Source organism: Lonchura striata, chromosome 1 (genome assembly GCF_046129695.1).
Source record: "Lonchura striata isolate bLonStr1 chromosome 1, bLonStr1.mat, whole genome shotgun sequence".
NCBI classification, from domain to species: Eukaryota; Metazoa; Chordata; class Aves; order Passeriformes; family Estrildidae; genus Lonchura; species Lonchura striata.
Window position 1 is genome coordinate 33237670 of NC_134603.1, and position 26611 is coordinate 33264280.

At 37.1% G+C, this 26611-nt stretch overlaps 1 protein-coding gene across 1 annotated transcript in view; it reads left to right on the forward strand.

Moving 5' to 3' along the window:
- EYA1 (EYA transcriptional coactivator and phosphatase 1) overlaps positions 1–26611 on the forward strand; it is a 103044-nt gene that overhangs the window by 58523 nt on the left and 17910 nt on the right. Inside the window, exons 11-13 of the mRNA XM_077783236.1 lie at positions 554–693; positions 1901–1984; positions 7906–7995. Of these exons, the coding sequence (XP_077639362.1) occupies positions 554–693; positions 1901–1984; positions 7906–7995 (314 nt within the window). The remainder of the gene's footprint in view (positions 1–553; positions 694–1900; positions 1985–7905; positions 7996–26611) is intronic.

Below are 26611 nucleotides of genomic sequence, written 5' to 3' on the forward strand. Positions count from 1 at the left end.
TTCATAGTTGATACATATTTAATGCTTATTAATTTAAATTACATTAGGAAAATAAATATTCTAATTTGTGCTATATTTAAGAGTAATTCTATTCTTATGGCTCAAATGTAGCAATCTAAAAGAGTCTCCAACCAGGCAATTTGGAAAATTTTTCAGTTTATATATGTCTGGGTTTTTTTCACACCTGGTTGGTCTTTTCTTACCTGTCATCATGAAAGTTATTTTAAAGCATTTAAGATATTTAAGTTTGAAAAGCTAGAGTTAAATTAATGTTGTTTTATGAAAAACTGATATCCCTTAAAATTGTTTGCTTAATCTTGTAATAATTGAAGGAATGAAGCAATGAAGTTTTTTTATTGGTGTTTACTGAAATCATTTATCACTCTTTTTACATATAATTTGAGCTAGATTGAATTAATTTATGAATCAATATGACCACTTACTGTTTTATATATAATTTTTTTAGTTAGAACTGGGTTTGGTGTAAGCAAGTAAGTTGAACATTTTGAACATTGAGCTGAAAGGTAAAAGTGTTCTTTCTTTACCACGGCAGAATACAGTACAATCCACAGTCCCTCAACCCCCATCAAAGATTCAGATTCAGATCGATTGCGTCGTAGCTCAGATGGGAAATCACGTGGACGTGGCAGAAGAAACAACAATCCTTCTCCACCACCTGACTCTGATCTGGAGGTACTATATATTAAATGTCTTTGGCCTGTTACAGAACTTTATCATTATTTTGCACAAAGAAGTGTTATTTATGCATCAAAAATAAAGTGGCATTGAAACTCCCTTTTTTCTGACAGTATTTTCATAGAAAATGGGATTGTTCTTCTAAAGAATCTATTTCAGGAAGAGCTTCTACTTACCTGGAAAAATACTGAGTCTCTCTTTCTCCCTTTGATTAAACAAAGCAAACAAACAAACAAAATAAAATGAAACAAAAGGGGAAAAAAAGGGAAAAAAAAAAAAAAGCAAACTTTTCCCAAGGCAAAGAAAGGTTTTTATTTGGACAAGAGACACTTCTAGCACAATAGTGGGGTTTGTTCTCTCATGCTCTGCTTGCATTCCTCCCACTGGCCCATAGTTTATGTTGAGAACACATCTCCAATGACACACCACAGCTATAAGTGTCTACACTGCATTACTTTTCCTTTCCAGAAGCTCACCCCATTTCTCATCATGGGAAATACAATCTCACCAGGATTTAAAATGTTTGTATTTGAACATATTATTTTTCATTAAGTTATCATTTTGTGTGTGGTCAGAGAACAAATTTAAAACATGTATTTTCCATTGTCTCTAAGCAAAAGATTTGCTGATGCCATAAGTTTTATACATACATCATCCAAGCTCATAGTTTTTGTTCTTCAGATGCCTCAAATGCATTGAAATTAACATAAGTTAAGGGAAATAAAGTGCCTAGCAGCAATCTGCTTTGTTTTGGTTTTAGACATAATTTTTAAAGGCACTTACATGAATTTTTTAAGATTTTTGTTTTGTAAGAAATACAGAATTCTAACCCTGAAGATTTAATTTTCAGATGCTTCTCCTGTTTATTTCAGTTTCTATCTCAGATCAAGCTTCAAAAATTACATTGTACAATCTCATTTTCTGTGTAAATCTGACTATATTATAATTCTAGTCTAATAGAAGGATTTGATTTAATAGCAATTGTAGTAAAAAGCTAAGAGATTGTATTATCCTACCCCAGAAAAAAAAAAACAAAACAAAAACTTGTTAGTTTTAAAAATAAATGGCAGGGAAGCTATGATTTTGATATGCAACCATTTCTGTTCAATTTTCCCATTTGTGTGCTTACTGATTCAAATTTTAACTTTCCATTTCAAGTATTAGCTTCACAAAGGAACACATTGATTTGATTCTCTTTTTACAGAGAGTATTCATTTGGGATTTGGATGAGACAATCATCATTTTCCATTCCTTGCTTACAGGGTCCTATGCTAACAGATATGGAAGGGTAAGTGTCAAGAAACTGATGGAAATGTTCAGTAATATTTGCTGGTTTATGGTTGATACACAAGGAATACCAGAACATTTGTTGATTTTTAGAGGCAAACTGGTGTTACAAGACCAAAAAATATCAAGCTGTTTCACATGTCCATGCTTTGCAGTTACTCAGCTCTCGTATTCAGTACATATTTAAATAGCATTGGGAGTAATACTTTGAACACTTGAGGTTTGTTTTGTAGATACAGGTTGTCTGAAACCTGTTGATATAATCAAAATCTGCAAATGTCTATGTCCCCTCAGAGAGTGAAGAACTTTCAGGAATGATTGCTATGATGGATTTGCTGTGCTCTGTATTGAGAGGGAAAGAGGAAGAATGCTTTTGGATATGGCCATATCAATCTAAAATTTTTTATCTTTGATTGATTTTATTTTTTTTAAAAACTAAATATTTGATTTTAAAATATAAATATTTGATATTTTTCTAAATCTAAATATTGGCTGATGTTTTCAAAAGTCTTTTTATGAGTCAAAGCTTTATATTATGCACATTCTCTAAATCATAACTGAACAGATGAATATGTCTACAGACAGCAGATTTCCTTGGTAATTCTCAGAAGAGAAACATGATTTTAGGTTAATAAGAACAGTTTATGAATGGTATGTCCTTATGAGATCAGACTTCTTTTTGTCAGGATTGTATTTGAAAGCTAACAGCTTGTGCTAAAATCTGTTGTAGCCTTTTACATTCACCTCCTGGGAGTTAGAACTGGAATGTGATTTTTTTTGTTAACCTCAAAAAATTCTACATGTAAAGAACAACTACAAAGTTTTGTCTGGCTTCATGTAATGCCTCTGTCTTCTTGTAAAACTTCTATTTAGCACTAAAAGATTTTACCCTACACCCAGCCGAGTGAAGGGCAAAGCTAAATCCAGTTCAGTCTGTGCCTGGGTCAGGTTCTGAGTTTCTCTCAATAGCTTTTTGTACTATGTAAATCTAAAGCACTACTACTTTCTTGCTTGTTCAGGTAAGATGTTTTGCAGAAGCGTTTACTGTAATAACAGTGTATCTGTTTAAGGAAAATAATAAGGTTTTTGTCATTAGATGTCAGAAAAGCAAGTGAATTCAGCAGCCTTGGTTTCCTAGGTGTTGTTAGTTTATATTTAGTTAATTCAGCAACCTTGGTTTCCTAGGTGTTGTTAGTTTATATTTAGATAGTAAAAAGAAACTAGAACTTAAATGTTTTGACTATTGTTGTATGGATATGTATGGACAAAAGCACTGTAGAAGAGTATTAAATATTTACTGAAAGTTATTTTCCATTTTTCAAACTAAAACCAGCTTTTCTGTGGTATCCTAAAATCTATGACAATTTAGTTCAGAATGAGGAGAAAAGTCCCAGTGCTCACTAAAAAGCTCAGTGACAACAGAATCTCACCACTGGCTTTTGGCCAGCAGAGTAGTGCTGGAAAAGCCTAATTAATTAGTCACTGCCATAGAAGTACTAATGTGAGCATATTTTTTCCATTTGTTACTAGTTCCCTGTAGTGGATTCATTAATTGTGGCCTGAACATAAACACTTTATTGCTGGATGGTTGAAGTTGAGGAAAGTGGCTGGGATTCAGTTGCAGAGAGATATAAATATGTTCGCTGCAAGGAGGGGGCTGACTCCTGGTTGCAGCTCCATCACTGTTGGCACTGTTTCCACAAGATGTAGCTTTTGCCCAGCTGGCTCTGGTTACATGGCATCTGGAGTAATATTCCTGCATTTTTAAATGACAGCCAACTGTTGATGTTGAGAGGAATGATAGCATTACTGCTTAATCTTTGGTTAAGTACAAAATCTTTTGGTGAGGGGTAGCAACATGCCTGTCCATGGCTCTCGGATGATGTCATGAAACTGCCATTCTGGTTTTGTTTTCTTAAGGGTTCATTCAAATCAGAGTTTCTCTTGGGTTATTGACAGCTTCAGACAACAGTTAGTAATATCCAAGGATGTTAGAGAAAGACAGTATCAAATGTTCAAAGCAAACATGGTAAAATATGAGAATTTTAGGATTTATTTGTGGCATCAGAAGGTGCATGTTTTTAAAAGAGTGTTTTCCTGTGATTAATGACCTTTAAAATCAGAAATCCAGATCATAAGTTAATCAGAAAAAAAGAATGTTGAGGGGAATTATTGTTCTTTTCACCTGTATTCTTGTTTATGAGCAATCTAGCATCATGTTCTCTTATAAATCTGCACTATGGTGAGGGCTAGAAATGCCCTTTTAAAAAAATAAATCTAGGGTGATCACATAATCATTAAAATACAAAAGCTGGATCTTCAAACAAACAAAAATGTCCTAATTAAATAATAGGGGATTTGGCAACTTAGCATTCAGCTCTTTTCATAATGCCTGAGCAAGTTTCATGGTGAATGACTATGAATGATGTGCAGCCTTGCTGCTGAAGGGATTGATTTTCTTTGCCTAATACCCTGCTTCATTCTTCCTAACTTCTTCCTTGTGCCATTTTTTTCTGTATCTTTGTACTTTTCATCTGTTTTTATCACCTGCCTTCCTTTAGCTACTGTTGTGCTCTAATTTCTTCCTGCTTTTTTCCTTCAGTTTTGTTGTAACAAAATAACACCTTTATTTTTCAGTTTGCTCAGTCATGGCAAAAATTACTCCATAAAGCACTACATTTTTATTTAAAGATTATTTGAATTTAGTGAATTTAACGGAAATGTATGAAACTCTTAAGAATCTGCCCTTCCAGAAGATTAGACAAAAAAACCCACAACATTTTAATTTGCTTTTGGATTTTTTAAATATGTACAGAGAGATATATATTGATCAAATATAAAGTTACCTGTTAGTTTAACTGACATTAGGACTGATTATGTTTGGGCATTTGGAAAAAGTTGGAGCCCTTTAGGATCTTGGAGCAGGTGAAAATACATCTCAGAATTGGCACAGAATACTGTGATCTTTACATTTCCAACCTCAGTGAAAGCAGTTATATGCAGAGTTTTTAAAGGAATTTTCCTTTAAATTATAAGCTATTTTATTGTGGTTTAATATACTTTAGAAATAGAGAAAAACAAAGCCTGGTTTCACTTAACCCTTCATTTGTGACCTGTAGGCTTAAGTGGAAAATAAGCCTGGTACCCAAAGTGAACTTTCCTGTTTTTCAGCTTCTTGTTTCTCCACAAAACAAAGAAATCAAGTAGGTAGAATTTAGAAATGACATACAGGCAATGTTTTGGCTCCAATGCCAGTATTCAAAACAAAAGGCCTACTTAAGCAGTTTGACATTGGTATTTCTTTTCTTTAGTTAAACTGTACCTCCCTCAGAGATTTGTACCTGATTTTGACCATACCTGAAAAGACACTGACTGAACCTGCAAATCCCAGGCCACAAGAAGAGATTGTTAGCTTTCCTACTCATTGTGTGACACCTCACAATAATTAGTTAGCAATTAGTGGTTTAAAATTGCAAAAGAAGGCTGGGTATGGGATTATTTTTTTAAAACCTTGTTCTAGCCTTGTCTTTTTTTAGTTTACAGCCCCCACTGTAATGTCTGATGGCAGAGTTTAATATTGGATGATGCTTTAAACCAAGGTTCCTGTTCTTTTCATTAGAGCAATTGCAAGTGTGTGACTACACAGATATTTAAAACGCTAATGCAGATAAGGTTTTTGCTTCCATTAAATATGTAGCTATCGAGAGCCGCAGTTTAACATAGTTTTTGTGTTAAGTCGAACTTCCTATACAAAAAGATTGTATTTAAACTAAGAGTTAAGCTGTATTTGTAAAGCAATCCATTTAGTTTGTGTTATTTAATCTGACACTTTCAGTAGGTGCCAATGAGTTTCTTATATTTTTTCTGCATAATTAAATTAACCTAATAAATTACTTAATTTTAGTATTAGTTTGGAGAAAACCGTCCTGTTTTTTTTCTGCCATGTAAAAATACCTTGGATTAAAATGGGTAGAAAGCTTTACAAAACCCCCTTTATACCGACTCAGAAATGTGATAAAAATGTTTAATAATAAAAAAGCAAGTTGTGTACACTGAAATGTGAAATATATATATTTGCAGCCATCCATTTAAAATTAGTCAAATGTGTTCATACTAGTTATGCTCTGTTGCCCGTTTATTCTGCTTTCAAAATGATGTTCCTATTTAGGGATGGAAGTCAGAAGGGAATTATTTCTACCTTGTTGCATTAGTAGTTGGTAATCAAGATGTAGCTAGTAATCTTCATTTGCATCTTAGACCTTTAGCCCATCTAATTCCTTTAATAACTAGAGCAGAGGCTCCTTTGAGGTGTCTTCTGTTACTGCTCAGGTACAACAGAAATCTTTGTCTGTTAAAAAAAAAGAAGTCAGATGAACTGTGTAGGATGATGAGCTGCTAACTGGGCACAAAGATAAGCAGAAAAGTCAAAGGGAGAAGAAGCCTCAGGCCGAGATAGAGAGAAAATACCACCTGTGTTCCACCTCACATGCCTACTAAAGTAAAGCAGAGGAAGTAGTAGGTCTACAAATAGAGCAATATTAAGAGAGAGACAGAATACTTTTGTTCATATTTCAAAGTCTTTCCATTTGAACTAAGAAGCCAAAATTCCTTTTTATTTTTTTTTCCCTTTGGCTGTGCTAGTTTAAATAAAAGACTTATTTTTAGGGGCAAAGTTCATCAAAATAGTATGATGCAATTTTTTTCCCTGTTTATAAGGGCTATTTTTTTTTTTTTTTTTAAAACTTATTCTTAATGAATGTGAGTTCAAGAATAGATGTTTTGTCTGCTCAATGTAGCTTTGCTTTGAAATTTCAAAAATTCTTTCTCTGGATAGCAGTTCTTGGGTTTTGGCATTTCCAGAAGGCAACCAGACTGCCAAATCACCATTCTTTTCCAGCACTCTACTACTGACGTATTTTGTCTTTTTAACCAGTAGTTACAGAAAAATGTTGGAAAGTTCAGAGATCATGTTGAAGCACCTATTAATTTGATTGAGAGGTGGAAAAAGAAACTGAGGACTGCATATCTTGTTTTTTAACTGTGACTTGTCATCAAGTTTTGAATTTTAAGTAAAATACGGGTTGCCACTTCTTCAATTCTATTTAAAATATAATTCCTAACAAACTAACATTATTAATAGAGGCTATTATGGGGTAATACAGCATTTTCTTCCAAACTCATGCTCCTGTGCTCTTGGATAGACTTGGCATTATAAATGAGAAACTCTATATCAAATGTATGTATTAGGCTCTCTTTTCGATTTTTCAGATTGAAAATATATAAAACACCAAAAAAATCAAAACAAGACAAACATCTGTAATGCATTTGGTAACCACAATGCTGAACATGCTTTTTGAGTTTATTAGCTCAGTAAGGAGTAAGTTGTTACGGTAATTTCTGTAGAGAAGTTAGTGTGTTATGTATTAATAACAAACAATAGTTTTGTTCACTCTGCATGGGTGGGCCAAACTGGAAACATAATTAAAGCTTTTTTGACAATCAAGGAGTGGTTTTGAATATAATTACAATTTGAAAATAAAACATCAATAGTTCTTTGCTTTAAAGTCACTAGGTATTCCCAGAACTGAATCCTGTTATTTGTGATCGGTTTATTTTTAGTAACAATAGTATTATCATACCACTGATTGATCATAAAACTTGGAACAGTTGTAGAATCTGGAGAAGGTTTATGTGAAATGGATTTTCCCTTTCTGCACAGAGAGCAAAGAGCCAGTGCCAGGGATGCATGAGGGTGACCACAGAAGTCCCACTGCAAAATCAAGGAGTCAGTTGAGTTTAAGTCATATTTTGGAGTGTTACTGGGAAGTGTTGTAGTTATAAAAAGCTGTTCTTCCAGTCTGTATTTGGGTATGTATGTTAGGCACAGTATTGATTATGTACTTGCTTAATTTCTTCTTTAAGGATCCTCCCACTTCTGTGTCCCTTGGACTCCGAATGGAAGAGATGATTTTCAATTTGGCAGACACACATCTGTTCTTTAACGATTTAGAAGTAAGTATTCATTCTTTTAAAATACACAGAGATTATCTAATATCTAATATTTGTCTGGTTTTATGTGTTGTTAAATGGTTTGACAATTATTTGCAGAGTTTCAATACGGAAATGCTTAGAAAATAGCTATATCATTTAGTCATTAGGGTAGATAATAATAACTATACTTAATGTCTGAACTGGCCTTCAAAAGTTACTACCGTTTAAATGGTAGAGTTTTCTCCTCACAGGTTTTAGCAGTTGTGATGATAGTAGACAGTTTCAGAAGTGGATACACCGAAGTAACCTATAAACATACAGAATTCAATAGTCTGCAAAGGCCATTAAATATTAAACTCCAGCTTCTATAAACCGTTGATGGCTGGGTACAGATTTCTTGCTTACATCCCACGGTGGGTGAATGTTACCTTAGCCCCGAGGGACATCATAAATGTTGTATGGGCTGTCTGTGAGCTGTTCCCGGGGCTGCTGTGCCTGCAGCAAGCACGGGCTGTTCTGTGCCAGGGTGCCTCTGCCTGCAGCGAGAAGCTGCGGGTGCCTTGCCAAGGGCTTTTTTAGCCTACACAGCCTATGGTTTGGCAATGCTTGGGAGATTGTTCCAGAGTTCTCCAAACTGCTGAAAGAGACTGTCACTGTAATGCCTGGCTGTTTCATCTTAAAAGGGAAAAAAGCAATTTCTGATCACATTTTAATAACGCAAAAACATGAAAACAGTCAGATTTCTTTCCCATCATAGTGAAGACAGCTGTTTATTTAAAATCCAGCTGTTAAGCAAGCTTGTGGTGGGGCTGCCAACACACATTAATCATCAAGTTGTTGTTTTGCTAGATTTTAGAATAGTGTGTTATTCCAGACAGCAAAAGAATCTAAAAGATTCAAATGCAACTTTTGCTGATCAAAGTTAATTGGCAGCAATTGGCCTTTAAATATTTCCTGATGTTTCCCTTTTCAAAATCAAGCAAAATACACCTTATTCAATAGATGAGCCAAAATAATTTGAAAAATGCCAGTGTGTGATAGACCTCAAATGTGGTTTGTCCAACATCTGTCCTATATTTTGATTTCTTTTCATCTAAAAAGAAACCACTCACAGATGATTTGGCATCTTAGAACGTAATGAAATTATTGAACATGCTTTTTTTTTCTTCCATTCCTTAGAGTATTTATTTTTTATACTTACAGTAAAATAGCTGGTTTCTTTAAATTAGAGTAGCGTTTTCTTCCATTCAGGTAGCTGTACTTAAATATATAATTGTTTTGGATATAAAAAGCACCATCAATGAGTTGCATGTATAAGACTTATTTTTCATATTTGTCTAAAAATATAACAAGGCTAGTTATTTTCCAACTCTGTTTCTGATTTCTGGTTATATTTCACTTTAACCAGAGCAGAATCAAAAAGTAATACTTTTTCTGTATTTAAGTATATTTAGTAAAGTTCAGTGTGTTTTCATTTGTTTTGCAAAGCCAGATATGTAGCTACTTCATACACAATTGTCAACCTCACTGACTTTAGTGGAAGTTAATCAATCACATCTTAGGGGTGGTAGATTATTTTCTGCTAATAGACATGTTTCAGCCTTAACAATACAGCACAGTTGTTCATTCATTCAAGAATCTTGAAGCTATGTATAAGAAAACAACTGCTCCAGATGGTTCATGAAGGTAGAGGAGCTCACTGATAAGCCTGATTCTTTGCATTTCCACCACAACAAGCCAGCTTATGTAGTATGTCCAAACTGAAGTGTAATAGTTTGTGTCTATACCCTGGTCTGCCTTCCTCATACCAAGAGGCACCCAGGAGTGAGCAGCTGTGCACGTGTCCTTGTACAGGAGCCCTAATCTTTATGTCTGGGGAACATGAGCTGCAGTCTGAGGGATCATACCTTGTCCAAGGAGTGAAGAGCACATTCAGTGTGCACAGACAAACCTTCAGAGTGCACAGTGAAAGCACGTAAGAGAGCCTGTACTTTGTGGGAAACAGCATGTAAGGACTGGGCCTCATCACAGATTGAGGCTTTCAGTTCACCAGCAACGACACAGTTTTTAGAACATGTCACAGAAATATGGTGTTCTTGAAGGACACCTGGAGCCACAGTTTGTGGCCATTTAGCTAGCAGGGCCTGCCACTTTGCCCTGCCAGCTTCCCAAGGGCTGTGACCTCAGGACAGATTCCTCACATCCATCTCAGAAACTCAAAAGTTCCTTGCTTGGTGGTTTGGAAGTTCAGGCTGCTCACAGCTTGATAGGCTTTCAGGAAAAGTGTGGACAACTTAGTTTTAGTATGCTTAAAGCATCAGTTCTCACTGATGAAGAACTGAGTCTGAAATATCTAGCTCAGATTGAAGCTTTCCAGTCCATAGGCACAAGTGTCTGGGCTGTTGGGATTGAAAACATTTGTAGGCACCATTGCCAGTGACCTGCAGAGCTTGGGTATCCTTGCCCAGCAGTAGTATGAAGAGCAGCAAAGCTGGATTTGGAATATATCTAACCCACAGGGTAGATGTGTCTTTGAGCCTGAGCTTATTCAAAGTGGGAACGTGAAAGCTGATGCCCTTTGTCTCACCCAGGCTCAGAGGGAGCCCTTCTTGGCACATAGAGAGGCGGCATTTAAAGGCAGGCAATCATCTGTCATGACTTTGGCCTATGATGCACATTTTTCCAGATACCACAAGTTAATGTTTTTAAATTAAAAAAACCTTCTTTCATCCAACACATTCCTGAAAACTCTATAATCAGAATAGCTCTCTTGTTATCCAAGTGAAAATACTTTTTCTGCTTATAAAATGCTAAAGACTGATTGAACATTTTGAATGCAAAGGGTGGAGTTGCAGCAGTGATCTCTGAAGCACAGTTTGATTTATGTATGACCTGACTGGCTTTTCAAAGCTCAGCCTAGAGATTTAGTCATTTTGTTAGGTTAAATTCTAAACTTCAGCAATCAATTTTTAGTAAGTGTAAAGTAAATCAATGCCAATGTGTATCAGTTGAATTTAGTGGGGGTACAGCCAGGTAAATGAATAATTTATTTTTATGTATGTTGTTCTTTATGTAATAATAATAATGATAATAATAGTAATATTTGTAATTGAAAATTTCAAATTCATGGAGAAACTTCAGTCTGATCTCACTATCTAGCTCTGGAGTCAGTATTCTGTTTCTGGATGGTGAACTACAGTTAGATTTGCACCTTTGTACTAATTCTTACTTTATTGCTTTGAAAAAATAAAACAAATTGCTTATTTCCTTCACTTGCACAGATTTATTTGGAACAATTAATTTCAAAGTGATGTAATAGCAAATAATTTCCAATCTTTAGGAATATTCCTTTAAACAGCATGTTAAAGGGGTATGACAAGACTTTTAACATACTAAAAAGAAAAATAGTAATGTTTACTTATGCAAAATTTGATCTAAGTAACATAATAAACAGTATTTTCATGCATTAGCAGTAATTTCATAATGAAGTTATAGAAATGTACTAGGTTAAACAGTAGAAGATAGTGCAGTGTTCTAAAAATTTAAATTCCAAAATCAGCATTTGGGCTTCCAAACAAGAGCTTTTGGTTTTCAGTATTGAAGTTTTTTATTTAAATGTCTCATACTCTCTGTTTTATAGTTGAATTTTAATTGTGTGCAAGAGGGAACAACTACATTGATGTAGTGCCCTCAAGAGAACCACATCTGAAAAGAATGTTTGATTTTGCATGCTGATTATGTTGTGATAGGGATAATAAGGTATAATATTTTAATTGTGTATATGAAGCAATTATACATATGTATTTTAGGAGGTATGCTCCAGTGTTTTAGGCAAATGAGCAGCTCGATGATAGGACTGAAATGTGCCATCCACTGAGGTAATCAGCTGTGGTGCAGGTGTGTTCTACAGCAGAGCAGGGGAATGTGGCAGTCAGGGGGGTTCCTCATCTAGGGAAGCCCCAGGGGAGCACAGAGACCCACCAGGAGCCAGCTGCTCTTGGGAGAGTGGCTTGCTCTCCTGGCATGTGTGAGGCCAGGACTAATGGTGGCCAATCCCTCTTCCCAAGGCAGGCAGCCCTGGTGAGCACTGTGGCCAGGGCAGGTGGACAGGTCATGGTGTGGCAGTTTGCTCAGCAGGGTGTGCAGGGACGGTGACGACTCAGGAGAGGGACATCCACAGGCCAAGTGAAGTCTACCAAGCAACCAAGCACATTTTGTAGCCATCTACACAGGTCAGGGGCACTCATCCCACCTGACTGCCAAAGCAGAATGGTGGGCACTCATCTGAGAGCAAAGGCTGCAGCTCTGATTTGGGATCTGCACCATCTGTCCTGACAGTGGCCAATGCCTCCATGCAGACAGGGCTGATGAAGTGCAGAACTCAGTCTGCAGAAAGTGAATAGAGGCTTCTCCTGGGTCAGGGACAGGACGGCAGACCTGCCTGCCAAAGGTATGCTGGTGAAGGAGCTCCTGTGGCAGGTGGCTGAGCTGCAGGAGGTAGCAGGAAGACTGCATAGCATCAGGGTGGCTGAGGAGTTGTACATTGGGTTTGGTGGAGTTGCATAGCTGCTTCCAAGTGCAGCCTGCAGAAGACTCACAGCCCATGGCCAAACAGCCAAAACCTCCCCCACTGGCACACACAGAAGGGAGGAGGAGCAATAACATTGCCGAAAGTAAGCAAGGACCTGCAGGAGGAAGATGCTTCCCCAAATCCTGAGGTACCCCTGCAGAACTGCTTCTCTGCTGTGCAGACTGAGAAGGAGAGACACATCATACAGGAGAGATGCTGGAGCTGAGTAAGGAACCTGACCCCATAACCCCCCCCCCATATAACAATGAAAGCAACTAAGAGAAGGAGAGAGGTGATAGTAGTAGGTAACTCACTTCTGAGAGTCTTATTAGCCAGCATCAGGTGCTCTCTAGACAGATGTGATGTTTGCCAGAGCCTTGTATTAGGGGTGTGTCTCTGGGACTGTGACCCCAGGACAGGATGTCACCAATAAACTACCAAGCCTCATACAGTCCTCTGACTTCTATCTGCTGCTGTTATTTCACATGGGCACCAGTGAAACAGTCTGAGGAAACAAAAACAGTCAAGATGGATTACAGAGCCCTGGCAGCAGCAGTAATGGATTTTGGAGTGTGGGTAGTTTTTTCATCAATCGTCCCAGCCATAAAAAAGACATTTCAAAAATTTGAAAGGGCCAGTCAAATCTGGTTGCAGAATTGGTACTCCAGAGAGACGTTCAGGTATTTTAGAGCATGGGACTTGCTTGAGAAGCCTGGTCTGGTGGGGCTGATTGGCTCCATCTGTCAGGGAAGAGCATCTTCAGTCATAGGCTTGAGGAAGAGAGCTTTAAACTAAAGTTGCTGGAGGAGAGGAACCTCAATCCATCCCACTCCTACGAGTCAGGTACCTGTGGTCACAGGTCAGCAGAAACACACCTGAAGAACAGGACAAAGGAATTCCAGCCACTCCAGCCAGTAAGCTGCTACATCAGAGGCCCATCTTGAATGCTTCTATGCAAACACACACAACATGGGGAGTAAACAAGAGGAGTTAGAGGCTTGTGCATGCCTGCAGGTCTACAATTTTATTGGCATCACAGAGACTAGTTGGATGACTCTTGTGAATGGAGTGTTGGAATGAAAATATGCAAGATGTTTAGGAAGGACAGGCAGGGGAGATAAGGAGGGCCTGTAACCCTCTGTGTCAGTGGATGTCAATGCTGGAGTGCATGCAGCACTGCCTGGAGATAGATAAGAAGCCAACTGGGAGTTTATGAGTCAGGATTAAAGGGAGAGCAGGGAACAGGTGACATTGTGTGGGGGTCTGCTACAGACCACCTAACCAGGAAGACTGAATGGATGAGGCTCTCTATAGACAGGTAGGAACAGCCTCACATTAGCAATTCCTGCTCCTCGTGGTGAGTTTCAGACACCCAAATATCTCTTGGAGGTACAACACAGTAGGCCATAAGCAATCCAGGAGGTCCTGTAATGTGTTGATGATGACTTCCTTCTGCAAGTGATGGAGGAGACAACAAGGAGAGTTGCTATGCTGGACCTTGTTCTCACCAACAAGGAAGGACTGGTGGGAAATGTGAAGCTCGAGGACTGACTGCAGTGACCATGAAATGGTGGATTTTAAGGTACTTGGGGCAGCAAGGAGGGTGCACAGGAAGCTCACAACCCTGCACTTTGGAAGAAAGACTTTGGCCTCTTCAGCAATCTGCATCTGGATTGGGTAAATCGGGAGGAGACTGGATTGAGAGCAGTCCTGGGTGGAAGGACTTGGAGGTGTTCATTGACAAGAAGCTAAACATGACCTGGCAATGTGCGTTTGCAGCCCATAAAACCAGTTGTGTACTCGGCTGCATCAAAAGCATGACCAGCAGGTTGAGGAGGTGCTCTTCTGAGATCCCACCTGGATTACCGTGTCCAGCTCTGGGGCCCCAACTAAAGAAGGGCATAGGGTGAGTCCAGAGGAGGCCACAAAGGTGATGAGAGGATTGGTGCACCTCTCATTTGAAGAAAGGCTGAGAGAGTTGGAGTTGTTCAGCCTGGAGAAGAGAAGGCTCCAGCAAAACCTTATTGTGGCCTTCCATGGAGGGAAGAGCAGGAGAGGGACTTTTTACAAGGTGTCATGTAGTGACGGGACAAGGATTAATGGCTTTAAAAAGAGGGTAGGTTTGGATTAGGTGTTAGGTAGAAATTCTTTACTGTGATGTTGGTGAGACACTGGAACAGGTTTCCCAAGGAAGTTGTGGATGCCCCATGCCTGGAAGGGTGCAAGGCCAGGTTGGATGCAGCTTTGAGCAATCTGGTCTAGTGGAAGGTGTCTCTGCCCATGGCAGTGGGCTTGGAACTAGATGATCTCTAAGGTCCCTTCCAACCAAAACCAATTTGTGATTATATCTGCATCTTTAAAGATTGTATATGTTAATACTGATACTTTTAAAAGTTTATTCATTTTTTTGGCATATCAGGTATTATAAGTAGGTACGTTAAAGGCATAACTAGGTATTGGTGACAGCGAATTATTAGGAACATCTTCTTTGAAAAAGTTAGTTCAGTTCTTTGCAAACTTTGTTCTAAAATGACACCATCTCATTAGATCTACTCCTTTAGAGGTATATACTGAAGCTGAATATGTCACTTATTAAGTCATTTCATTTCTATAATTTTGACAAATATATAAATGAATTTACTCAGATCTAGAAGTTGATAGGGAGAAATTAATGATAAGATTTTTTAAAATGAAAGCTGCTTTTTGTGAATTGTTTCTTGTATAATTGACTATGTGGAAGTTTTGCTCTTGTTTGTGGGCCCCAGTCATTAGACTGTATTTATCACCTCTACCTCTCCCTCTATTCCTTTTCAAGCTCAGTACTGTGTAGGACAGCTTTTTTACTTGAAATGTGATGGAGATGTCTGACATCCAGCAGTATGCTGAGCCCTTCTGTTCCCTAAAGGAACATAAAGGACCACTAAGGCCCACTTTGCAAGGCAGACTCCCATGGGGATGCAGATGGGGATGCAGTCTGTACTAACATCGGGCACTGCAGGGATTTCCAAGATCAGGAAGATCATCATCAGAGCTCAGGGATAAGAAAGGGAACACCTAATAACCAGGACAGCATCCATAAAGTCTGATCATGGAGCAGAACTCCTTGAACATTAGTTCCTTTTTGGTCTTTGCCTTCAATTCTTACAGGTGAAACCTGGCTGCCTCCCTGCTGCTGGAAGCAAATGTACCCTATAAATCACTTCTGGCACTCAAGGAGACCTTTTTTTCATGACAGGGACATATATCCTCTTTTCATCAGCCTGAACATTTCTCCTTTGTAGGTATCAGTAACACCACAGGAGACTAAGTGACTTTCCTCTCAGGTCCTTCAGTGACTGTGCACACTGCTGTGTCCCCAGTGTACCACACAGTGCCCTGTAGGAATGCCTTTGAAGCAATACAGCCATATGTTCTGTTTCTTTAATCTGAAGGAGAAAGAGAAATAATTTACCCTTAGACATGGGTACTTTAATATGCCACAGACTCTGACTGATAACTTTTAGCACAGTAGCACTCCAAAGGATGATTTGGGATTCTGGGCATTATGATAATACACATTATTGAATTAATTACTGCGTTCAGCAGGCTTACCATATGCAGATTATTGCACATCTCAAAGAACCATGACCATGGTAGGATAAAATGCTCTTCTTTCTGAAAGCATTTTAGCACATCTGGTCCTAGATTCAAATAATCTAAAAAATGAAGTGCTTGGATGCAAGCCAGCTCTTAAGTGCAGACTTTGAGCAAGCTCCAAAGCAAGCTGGGAGAGAAGGTTGGTCACTATTAGCAGTGCAGAAGTCCATCATTTATTGTTCCACACTTTGTAGCAATGTCATGGAGCCAGCTTTGGACAGCCATGGCAGGTATGACATTGCCTCAATTTACAGAGATCTACAGTCAGTGATTGGAATTGGGGGATCTGCAGTCAGACCAAGGAAGTGCAGGAGGATTGTGAAACACCATTACCAGAGAGAAAAGTTTTCTCAACTTCTCCAAAAAATAAAAATCAGATCAAAGTCATTGTGTGTCTAAAGCTGTACATCAAGCCCTGAACATTGGCAGGGTGAGCCTTTGCTGGCATTAGGTACTAATCATTTGTTTTGTGCATATTTCACAGATATATCTATGTAGGTAACACAACACAAGGTCTGTGTTTGTCGTTGCCAATACTTTGTAATTCCTGATCACTGTACCTAGAAGACTAAGGTCTTCTCATCATGGTGATGATAAGGATGATATTTACAGATACAAGGATCATAATTCTGTCATAAAGTGCTCAAGAGAGAAAAGCAGCAGTAGAGTCTGGTGATTATAGCAGTTGTTATTGTGTACAGTTGTAGTTGTCTTTCTAACAAAGCTTCAACTTGGTCTCATTAACATATTAGTCCTCAGGACTAATACTGGCACAACTTCTCTCTCTACTGACACAATTAGGAAATATGTGTATTCAAACAAGGGAAAAGAAAAGAAATAGAAAAAAAATTTCAAATAGTCAGCCAATAAAGCTTTCCAGTTTTCTGTTGTATTTAATTTCTTTTCTATTGTTGGGGGAATTTTAGGGGGTTTGTTTGTTTGTTTTGTTTTTTAATGAGTTTGAGCTATTAAAACATTTTAAGAAAGGTCTGGTTTTTAAAGGCACAGGTTAAAAAACATCCCAATATTTAGCACAGAAGGACATCAGTCAACACTAGTCATGGCAGTGTTTCAGGTGTCTGTACTTGGGAGCTAGTAGCTAGTAAGAACTCCATGCAGTCAGCTGGTACCAGGGCTTCTGTTTGGGATACCTATATATTGCTGCAGTATAAGTCAGCTAAAGACTAGGCAGGCACACTTTGTGAAGAAATACACAGACATGCAAATTGCCCAGTATAATATAGGGTATTTCATAGAATCACAGAATGGTTTGGTTTGGATGGACAATCACCTGGTCCAACCCCACTGCCATGGTCAGGGACATCTTCTACTAGGCCAGGTTGCTTAAATCCCCATCCAACTTCCAGGGATCCACATCCACAATTTCTCTGAGCAGCTTGTTGAGGTGCCTCACCACTCTCACAGTAAGGAATTTATTCCATGTACCTATCTAAATCTGTCCTCTTTCCTATCCCTTATTCCTTGTTCTGTGGTAAAAAAATCTGTCCCCATCTTTCTTCTAAATCCACTTCATATATTGAAAAGCCACAATTAGCCAGAGCCTTCTCTTCTCCACACTAAACAGCCCCAGCTCTCTCAACCTGCCTTCACTGCCTGCCTCTCTTTCCTGTGCTGAGGCCTTCTGAGCTGCAAACAGTTCTTCATGTAGGATCTCTACATGGCAGAGAAGAGAAAGTGGAAAATCACCCCCCTCAGCTGCTCTTCAGGCCTCTTTTGGTGTAACGTTGTGTACTGTTGGCTTTCTGGGGTGCAGAAAGAATCTGTCTTTCTTAACAGGGCTACTCTCTCTCAGTTCACCACCCAGCCTGTACTGATATGTGATGGGTGATTATTGCAGTTCAGCTGCAATACCTTGCACTTTATTGCATTTCATTAAGTTCATATTAGCCCTCAAGCCAGTCAATGTCTCTCTGGATGGCATCCCACTTGTCAGTGGAATGCATGCTAGTGCAAAAAGGTTTGTGGTAGGCATCACGCTAACTTTTAGTGGTATTAGACCCATCTCCAAGATAGTAGACTAAAATTTCTATCCAAATATCAAAACACGTTTTGTCTATATATTTTCCCAAATTAAATATTCAAAGGTATTCCTTCCAGTGACAGAACTAACATTCATGCTAGCATACTTTTCAGGTAGCAATTGTACCTCCCTGTTACAGCTAGGTTCTGCAGAGTCTGAAATATCAGGTTTAGGATCAGCTAGTTCAGGAGATAGTGTATTGAAGGACAGTGGTAAGCAGCTGGAAACCATTGCAATACCTGTATCAAAGCTGAGTGTAGGCAGGGTGTGTTACTGGAATCCCAGATCCACCCCACGTATGTCAGCTTCAATTGCAGCAGAAAGATCAGGGCTGGGCTGCAGAGGCAGCTCTGAAAGGCAACGTGCAGATTGCTGCATAATGAAGGACATGAGACAGCGCCTTGAAAATTCTCTTACAGCCAGTAGTGAAACAATGGAATTGTTTTAAATGGAAAATAAGAGATGCAAAACTGACTGCAAGAAATGTAACAGACTGAGAACTTCGCAACCATTAACAGATATCAAAACACTGTCTTATGTTATATTGCTGACACATAAAAATGTCCTTAATGAATTTTTATTTTTCAGTGGTTGCAAAGTTGCTGTTATGTGCCACAGAGCTTTTCCACAATGCAAATCATTCCCTAAGCATAGATACGATTCACTGCTTGGTGGTTCATCATATTAGATCCAAAACTAGGTAATAATGTGATTCATCCTGGAGACCTCTTAGTGCCAGAATTGTAATTTCAGATTTGAGTAAGTTCATTTTATTAATTAAATTATCTGAAACAATAGAGCAGTAATGTCAAATAAATTAAAAAATAGTTTATGCTAACAGTAAAAGCAGTTAATGTACTAATTATGGTAATGTTTTCCTTTTATTTTTGTGGGGAGAGGATTCACTTTGGCTTTTAATATTTCATGCAACTGATGTGAACAACTTTTTTTTAAACATTTTATTTAAATATTATGAATTTGGTAACACTGAACAAAATCCTATGTAGCATTATAGATGTCAAGACTTGTTCATAGCACTAAGTATTCCATTATTAGTTTACAATCTAAGAAGTTTAATAAATTAAAATAACATTCCTGAACAGTAGATTTGGTGTTTTGGTCTCTGATTAAGCTGACAGATGTGTAAAATCTCATATAGCCAGTCAAGTCCCTGGTGCAGCTGTGAGTGCTAAAGAGTGCAAGTTATTCCAGCTAAGATCAACATTAATTTACACTCAAATATCTTTCCCAGCCTGCCCTTTCTATTCACGTAATGCAGTTATTTTGTGCTGATTCCACTACTTTGTGAAAAGTTGTTTTTTTTCTCATTGGACTCTTCCAATGCAAAAACTCAGAAGACAAACTGAAGAGAGTGTAATTGTCAACCTTTAGAAAAAAATATTTCCTGATTGATGTAGGAACCATTTTAAAATCTCATATTTTAATTATTCAGATTGATTTTTTGAGTGGATTAATCTCTGAAAATTATGTAATTATTTTAGGAAAGCTAGGTGAAACTAAGTGTCATCCTTACATGTTATTTTGCAGGGTGAGAGTACTTTAGTCAATCCTCACATAAGTACAAAGATTTGAAATCAGTTTAAGCATCTTAGCAATATGCATGGTAGGTGGTTTCTATCACTCTTGTCAGCCTAGGTTTAAATTTGGCATGGATTTACAAAAGTGTTTACAAGTTGTTTAATATCATGAAAGCCATTTGTGCTGGTGTGGTTATGTGTGAGTGCTATAACTGAAGTTTAAGTGTTATGAAAATATGCATACATATGAATTTTAAACATATCTGTGCTGGGGATTTAGGTTGTTTTGTTTGTTTGTTTTGGGTTTTTTGATAGCAATTATATTAAAATGTTTCCACAGGGGAAAAAATTTAGAAGTTTCTTTCATTCATTTTCTTTTAAAAGCACAAAGAGAGTGCTTGAAGTTGGTTCCCAAAATGTTTGAGTTTCACAGTCTCAGGAGATTTCTACTGTTTCAGTGTGGTTACAATAAGGCTTCTATCTGAATTTCATCCAGTTCAATGGTCTAATGAAACTGTAAAGAAAGGGAGCAAGCATTATTTCCTTTACTCATTGCAGTATCACTTCTATTTTTCTGTGGTTTAAAGTAAGATTTGACTGTTTTTAATTGCATTTATAAAATTTTTCTTTAGATATGTTCAAGAGGCTGGGTGATCCTATAGTAGACAAACTACCCTAAAGTGTACTGTTAAAGCATGAGGCTTTAACAAGGACTTTAAAAATTGTAGACAAAAAAGTTTAACCAAAGAAACAATTAAGCATTGAAGGAATGGAGCATTTATTTTATTTTTTTTTGGTTTTCCAAGATCCTCATCCAGTCAGAACAAGGCAGTCCAGGCACTGTGTGAAGGCTACCTGTGGCACTGTGCAGTCAGGAGATGAGAATTTGACAGCAGGAACAGAGTACTGGCTCAGCTGATATGCTGGCATGAGAAAGATCAGCTTTATCTAAGCAAATTATACTTTCTGAATGGTAGAAAATCCCTTCAATCAGTTAAAAGATCTCACCTTTTTCTTCTGCATATTTGTATAATTCACAGTGTGAATGTGAAGTATGGATACACAGGAGAATCACTTCTTCCCTAGCACTGTTGGGCAAGGGGGAGAGACAGTTGTAGCAGCAGTTAGAACACGAGAAAGACAGTTTCTAGGAATTCTCTTTGGCTCTAGAAAACTTTAAAAATACACATATTTAAATTCATTTATTGGAACAAAATGTATACATTTTTCTTGAAGTTGTGTTCACAAGTCCAAAACTCCCATTATTGCCTTGGTTGAATGAATAAAGCATAAATCAAGCCATGATTACCTACAAACAAGGATTTACAAGCAGAACAAAATAGACAGTGAAAACATACACCACCTTTTTTTTTTTGTTTCGTCAGTTTAATAAATTCAGACAGAAATTTGAATGCAAGCAATACAACATCTGACTCCCAAACTCTCAACAGGATTAACTAACAGAACATCTCTTTCCTGGATCTAATCTCCATTAGTTTGGCATTTAACACAGCAGAAGTATCCTCCACAAAAAAATCATAAAGCAAACAAGTTTTATTTCTATTTTTTTAATTATATTGCAAATCTATAAAATTTTCTTTATCATAGGAGGGTAGAAAATGCAAAAAAGTTTTGTATGGATGCAAATTTTTACTTTATAATCAAAACCACACTCAAATGGTATGTAATATTTCATGTATTGGGAAAGAGTATCTAATTTTTAATACAAAAATGTATACTGAGAAAAACCCTGAATAATGCTTGATTAATTCAAATTCAGTCTTTTTAAAAATTATTATTTAAATTTTACTTAAATGAAGTACTGTGAAAAAATAATTTCAAAACCTTGCTAGCAACAGAAAGGCTTTTACAATGAAATTAAATAGCGGTGTGGTAATATAGCTTTTTTGTATGAACTACATGTGGTCATGCAAAGGGTTAAGCTGTGTGATTTCAGGATAAAAGGTTTCCTGAGTTGACTATTATTCCTATGGTCTGCCAACAACTTTGCAATAAATGGAATGATTTTTATGGGAATGTGGTTATTCACAGCAAGACTACAGTTGGTGTCAGTATGAAAAATTCTTCTTTAGTAGATTCTCTCAGCAGGAATAACAGATCTGAAAGAAAGGCAAAAAGTAGCTACAGAGAACTCTGGCTGGTGTTGGTGACAAATTATGTTTACAAAATGATGTGGTAACCCATTGAAGAAGAAGAAATCAGAACAACAGTAAATCAGAGTATTGCTCTTGTTAAGTACTGCTGTTCCAAAACAAGTTACCTGTGATTGTGAGTATTGTTTAATAGCTCATTTTTCTTGACCATAAAGCAAGTGAGACTTCTAGGCTTTCATTTGCAGGGGTGTAAAAAAATGCTTCAGAAATCAGTAAAATTACCTCAAAGTTATACCAAAGTCAATGGCAGAACATAAAATATTGGTAGATATTAATTAAAATAATTCAGGAGAAAGATAAAAAAGAATCGCTGCATCAGAATTTAATATAATTTTATAATTATTTACTTTATTTATAATTTTAATAAATTCTGTTATTTCCTGTATCACTTGTTTATTTTTCACATCTTTATGGTTTTTGAAATTATGTTATTAGAAGAAAATTGTGATGGAAAATGCATTAAAATATTGATGAACTTAGTATTAACAGTTATCCTGTTTACATTTGGTTTGTGATAACCTTTCAGAATGCTAAAAAGATTAACCCACTGATTAATTCTGCAGCACCACCAGTAGAGCTGGTATTGTCTTCCATTCAAAATGAGGATTAACATTACATAGAATTTAATGATTCTCTTACAATCATAGCTCAACTTTGTGGGTTTTAGTTGTCCCAGCGTTCCTAAGTTAAGTTGTTGGAATATGAAAGGCGTTATTATTTGTATTGTTTGGTTGGGGTTTTTTAAAAAACTAAATAGGTAGTAGCTCTTTTAAGAAGTAAACACATCTCCTTTGCTTTGAGTGTTTCCTGCTCTTTGTTTTCCTCGTGGACAATTACCCCAGTTCTATTTAAAGCATTTAGTTTGTAAATTTATCTCGGAGCATTGCAAAACCTCATTTTTTTTCATGATGATGTGAATTTGGCTTGTTGTGCTGGGATCACCAATGATGTGCCAGCAAGGAAGAAAATCAACCTAGATGTGTCAATAAAAAATAAAAAAAAACCAGTATAAAGCAACTGTGTTGTTTATAGGTGGAGGTCAACCACTGTTGAGATAAAGGGATAGGTTTACCAGCCTAAAAGTAAATATTGACCAAAGATGATAAATAAATATTGACCAATGATGTCAAAGAAAAGAAATTTCTTAGAAAGTTACATTTCACATTCTCTCAGAATAGAAAAATGTGTGCATTCTTTAAAATTCTAAGAAATGTTTCTTCAATAGAAATATTTTAAAAACAATCTATAAAAGAAAAACTTTTTTTGAGAAGAGTTTTCAAAAGAGTATAATAGTTAAAGATGAGCTGAAAGTGGAATCAGCTCTTGGTGACTTTAATGTAATCATTCATGATTGTTTTTACCAGATGACCTTCATTTAGCATTAAGCAATGGACAGAAGCTCATATTCAGACCTCTAGGTCTAGTTCTGCTGCTGTGAAAAATACCTGTTTTCCTTGAGGCACAAATGTGGTTTTGGCAAAGTTGGTCTGATTTGGCTGTGGTTGGAGAATGGATCCTGGAAAGTCTTAGCAAACCTTTGGCTCTTCATTTCCTAATTGGTTAGCTAGATGTTGAATAAGAGACACCTGAGGTCACTTCCTAAAAAAAAAAAATACCATACATAGAAAGGACTGTAGAACATACTGAACATAGATTTCTGGGCCATCAGACTCAAAAAAATAAGCAATTACATCAAAGATTGTTGAATAAGCCTTATTCCTGGTGAGACACAAGGAATGGTTTCAGGGAGAGGAAAGCTTCAAACAGAGCTGACTGAATTATTTTCCTCCCACCCCCAAACACCATAAGGAGGGCAGCTGAACAAATCTTTGGTCACCCAGAGTAGAGTCATCAGGTCCCTACAGAGGAATACCTATTCAAAAATTACTATTCTCATTTGGTTGAAATAAGAGTTCACCTCCTCCTGATTTTTGTGATATCTGTAATGGGGACCTCTTGACCAGATAGTGGCTAGGGATGCTTTATGAGGAGCATGTGATTTACCTTCTGATAGTTCTTCATCAATGGAGAGTTCTGGGAAAGCTACATGTAATTATTCCAAAGATATAACCCTTATTTTTAAAGTACTATAAGTTCTGTGAAGACTTGACAAAGACAAGTTCACTTTCTAAGGAACTCGTCTACTGTGAACTCCCTTCCAGCAGGCATCAGAGCAGTTCCCTGTGCTGAGGGACAGGGAACATTCAGACTGAGACATAAAACCCATCTATTTGCATTTAATTTTCCACAGTAGCAATTCAAGAACAGCTCACTTGCAGTGCAGCAAGGAAGGGTAGAGAGAGGAAAGGAAGTGCAAACCACAGCACAGAGTTTTCCCAAATATGTGTGTGAGGGAATGACTGGAAATAGTTTCTCATCTGTGATACTACTACCATGGGTGACTTACAGAAAGTTCATGAAGTTCCACATCATGAATGTGGGACTAAATTACATCGCACATGTAGCTGTAGGTAAATGAACAAAAATGCAAAACAAAGTCTTCATTCAGGCAGAACTGTGGCTTTGCTGGTGTGTGCAAAGCACATCTAAAAGCCTTAATCTATCTGAAATGCAAGATGCCTGCCTGTTGTGGAATGTGCTGCTATAGTTCCTGAGTGTTAGAGCTACAAAGAATAACAAATACCTCCTTTGCTCACTTGAGAAGACCATTCCTATAGGCTTATGCAACTTATTAACCACTTAATTTCTTTCACATGGCAAATGACAAGTACCTTCATGCTAGGTGCCACTAAAAATAGAGCCTATACAATTTCCTTTCTCAAGAGAATCACATGGGTTGTTCTTTGCAGATGTACAGCTGAGCTGAAATATCCAGGAGCCTCCCATGCTCATATCATCACTTTATCACTCTATTCACCTTTCTGTTTCTTCTCCCTGAGTTGTCAGCAGGGGTTAAAACACCACAGGCTGTAAGGTGACACAAAAACTCTTGTTTCTCCATCTGGCACTCCTAGAGCTCTGACAGAAGATTGCTGTCCTCTGGCTGGACAAGGCAGTGATGGGTCAGCTCACTCCCCACTTCTGCCACTGAGCAGCAGCACAAGGGCCAACATCTGCCCCACAACACTGGGACTGGGAAAGAAAAGGAAAGAGAAAAATCGAAGTGTTGATTTTTCAGACTGCCCACAGAAGAAAATGCTTTTGCTGTCCTTACTGGCAAGGCGAGTAAAGAGAATTTTAAAGCCTGGCTTTGTCTCATTAGCACACGATTACAAAGATGAGAGACTCACTTCCTTAAAATATTTCAGCTTTTATTTTAAACATATGCATTTAGAATATTATCAACAGCATCAAGACCCTGCAAGTTTGAAGTAATTGGTCATGTGGAACTGAAAGACTCGGCTTAGGTCATCTTGTGAAAATTTCCACATGAACCCCTCATTTCCAGAGAAATGAGATATTTTAAGGCTTTTGTGGAAAAAACATTCGTATCATAAGTTTCATTTTTAGGTTTTTTAAATTTTAAATATATAGTGTGTATAGTTTCAACAAAATCTATATGTTCCTAAAAGTATACTTTCAAGATAATGGATTTGGGAATAATTAATTAGATTCTGATGAGATTCATGGCTTTTTTTCTTCTTAAAATATCTTCATATTTTATTTTCACTCTCTCCCATTAACCATAGAATTTTTTTCTCTTTGCAAAAGCATATATTAGCAGATAATAGGAATCATATAATAAAGAAAGTATTTATATGTGAAGTGCTGGCCTTTAAAATACAATTAATTTGACACTTTAAATTTAACACCATTATCTCCAGGAATAAAACACACCCTTCAAGTATATTCACTTGAGTTTTATTCAGCTGTCTCTATCTATTGGTAAAATTCTTTCTTTGACATCCCCCCCCTCTTCCCTTCCTGCAAAATATACATAAATAGAATAACATAATAGAAAAAAACAACTTACTTTGTCAGAGTTGGAGCAAGAACTGATTTTTAGAGAGACACTCTAGTCTATCCACTGCAGTTGCTATATAGATACTTCCTTAGGTCATGTTTTATTTTAAATTGGATTCTTCCAGATACGGTTGATTTTAGCATAGCTACTTCAATAAACACAAGTTGCACAATGAGATCTGTATTTTGGAATATACACTGTTTACTTTAGGGGTATCATATTTGATCCAAATGCATTTGTTGATATGAGCAAGCAAAATAGGATTTTAATCACTTTTTCTATTAGAAAAAAATGGCATCCATTGTGTGCTATAAAAGGGTGCTATATTTGGTGCAGGGGAGTACTTTAAAGTAATTTGCTATGAAAAAGAGTTTGTAAATAATTCCAGTTCTTATCCTCAGTGTTTATAACAGCTAATATAGATATAATAATTTATATAGATAATAAATTTATTAGATAATTTATATATAGATAATAAATTTAATTTTTGTTCTGATGTTCTATTTAACAATGAAATATAGGATTTGGGGGTTTTGGTAGGGTATTGTGGACTCTTTAAAAATTACAATCTTCTCTTTATAGTCTTAAGTTTAAAATGGGAGCATTTTGAAAGCCTTCACAGCCCAATTTAATTCCTCGACTGTTCATCCACAAATTGTCAGACAGAATGAAGTGGATTTCAAGAACTCTCTTTGTTCTTAATATCCTGTGCCTGACCCACAGGTAATCTGCACCTTTTTTTCTTCAGCACCG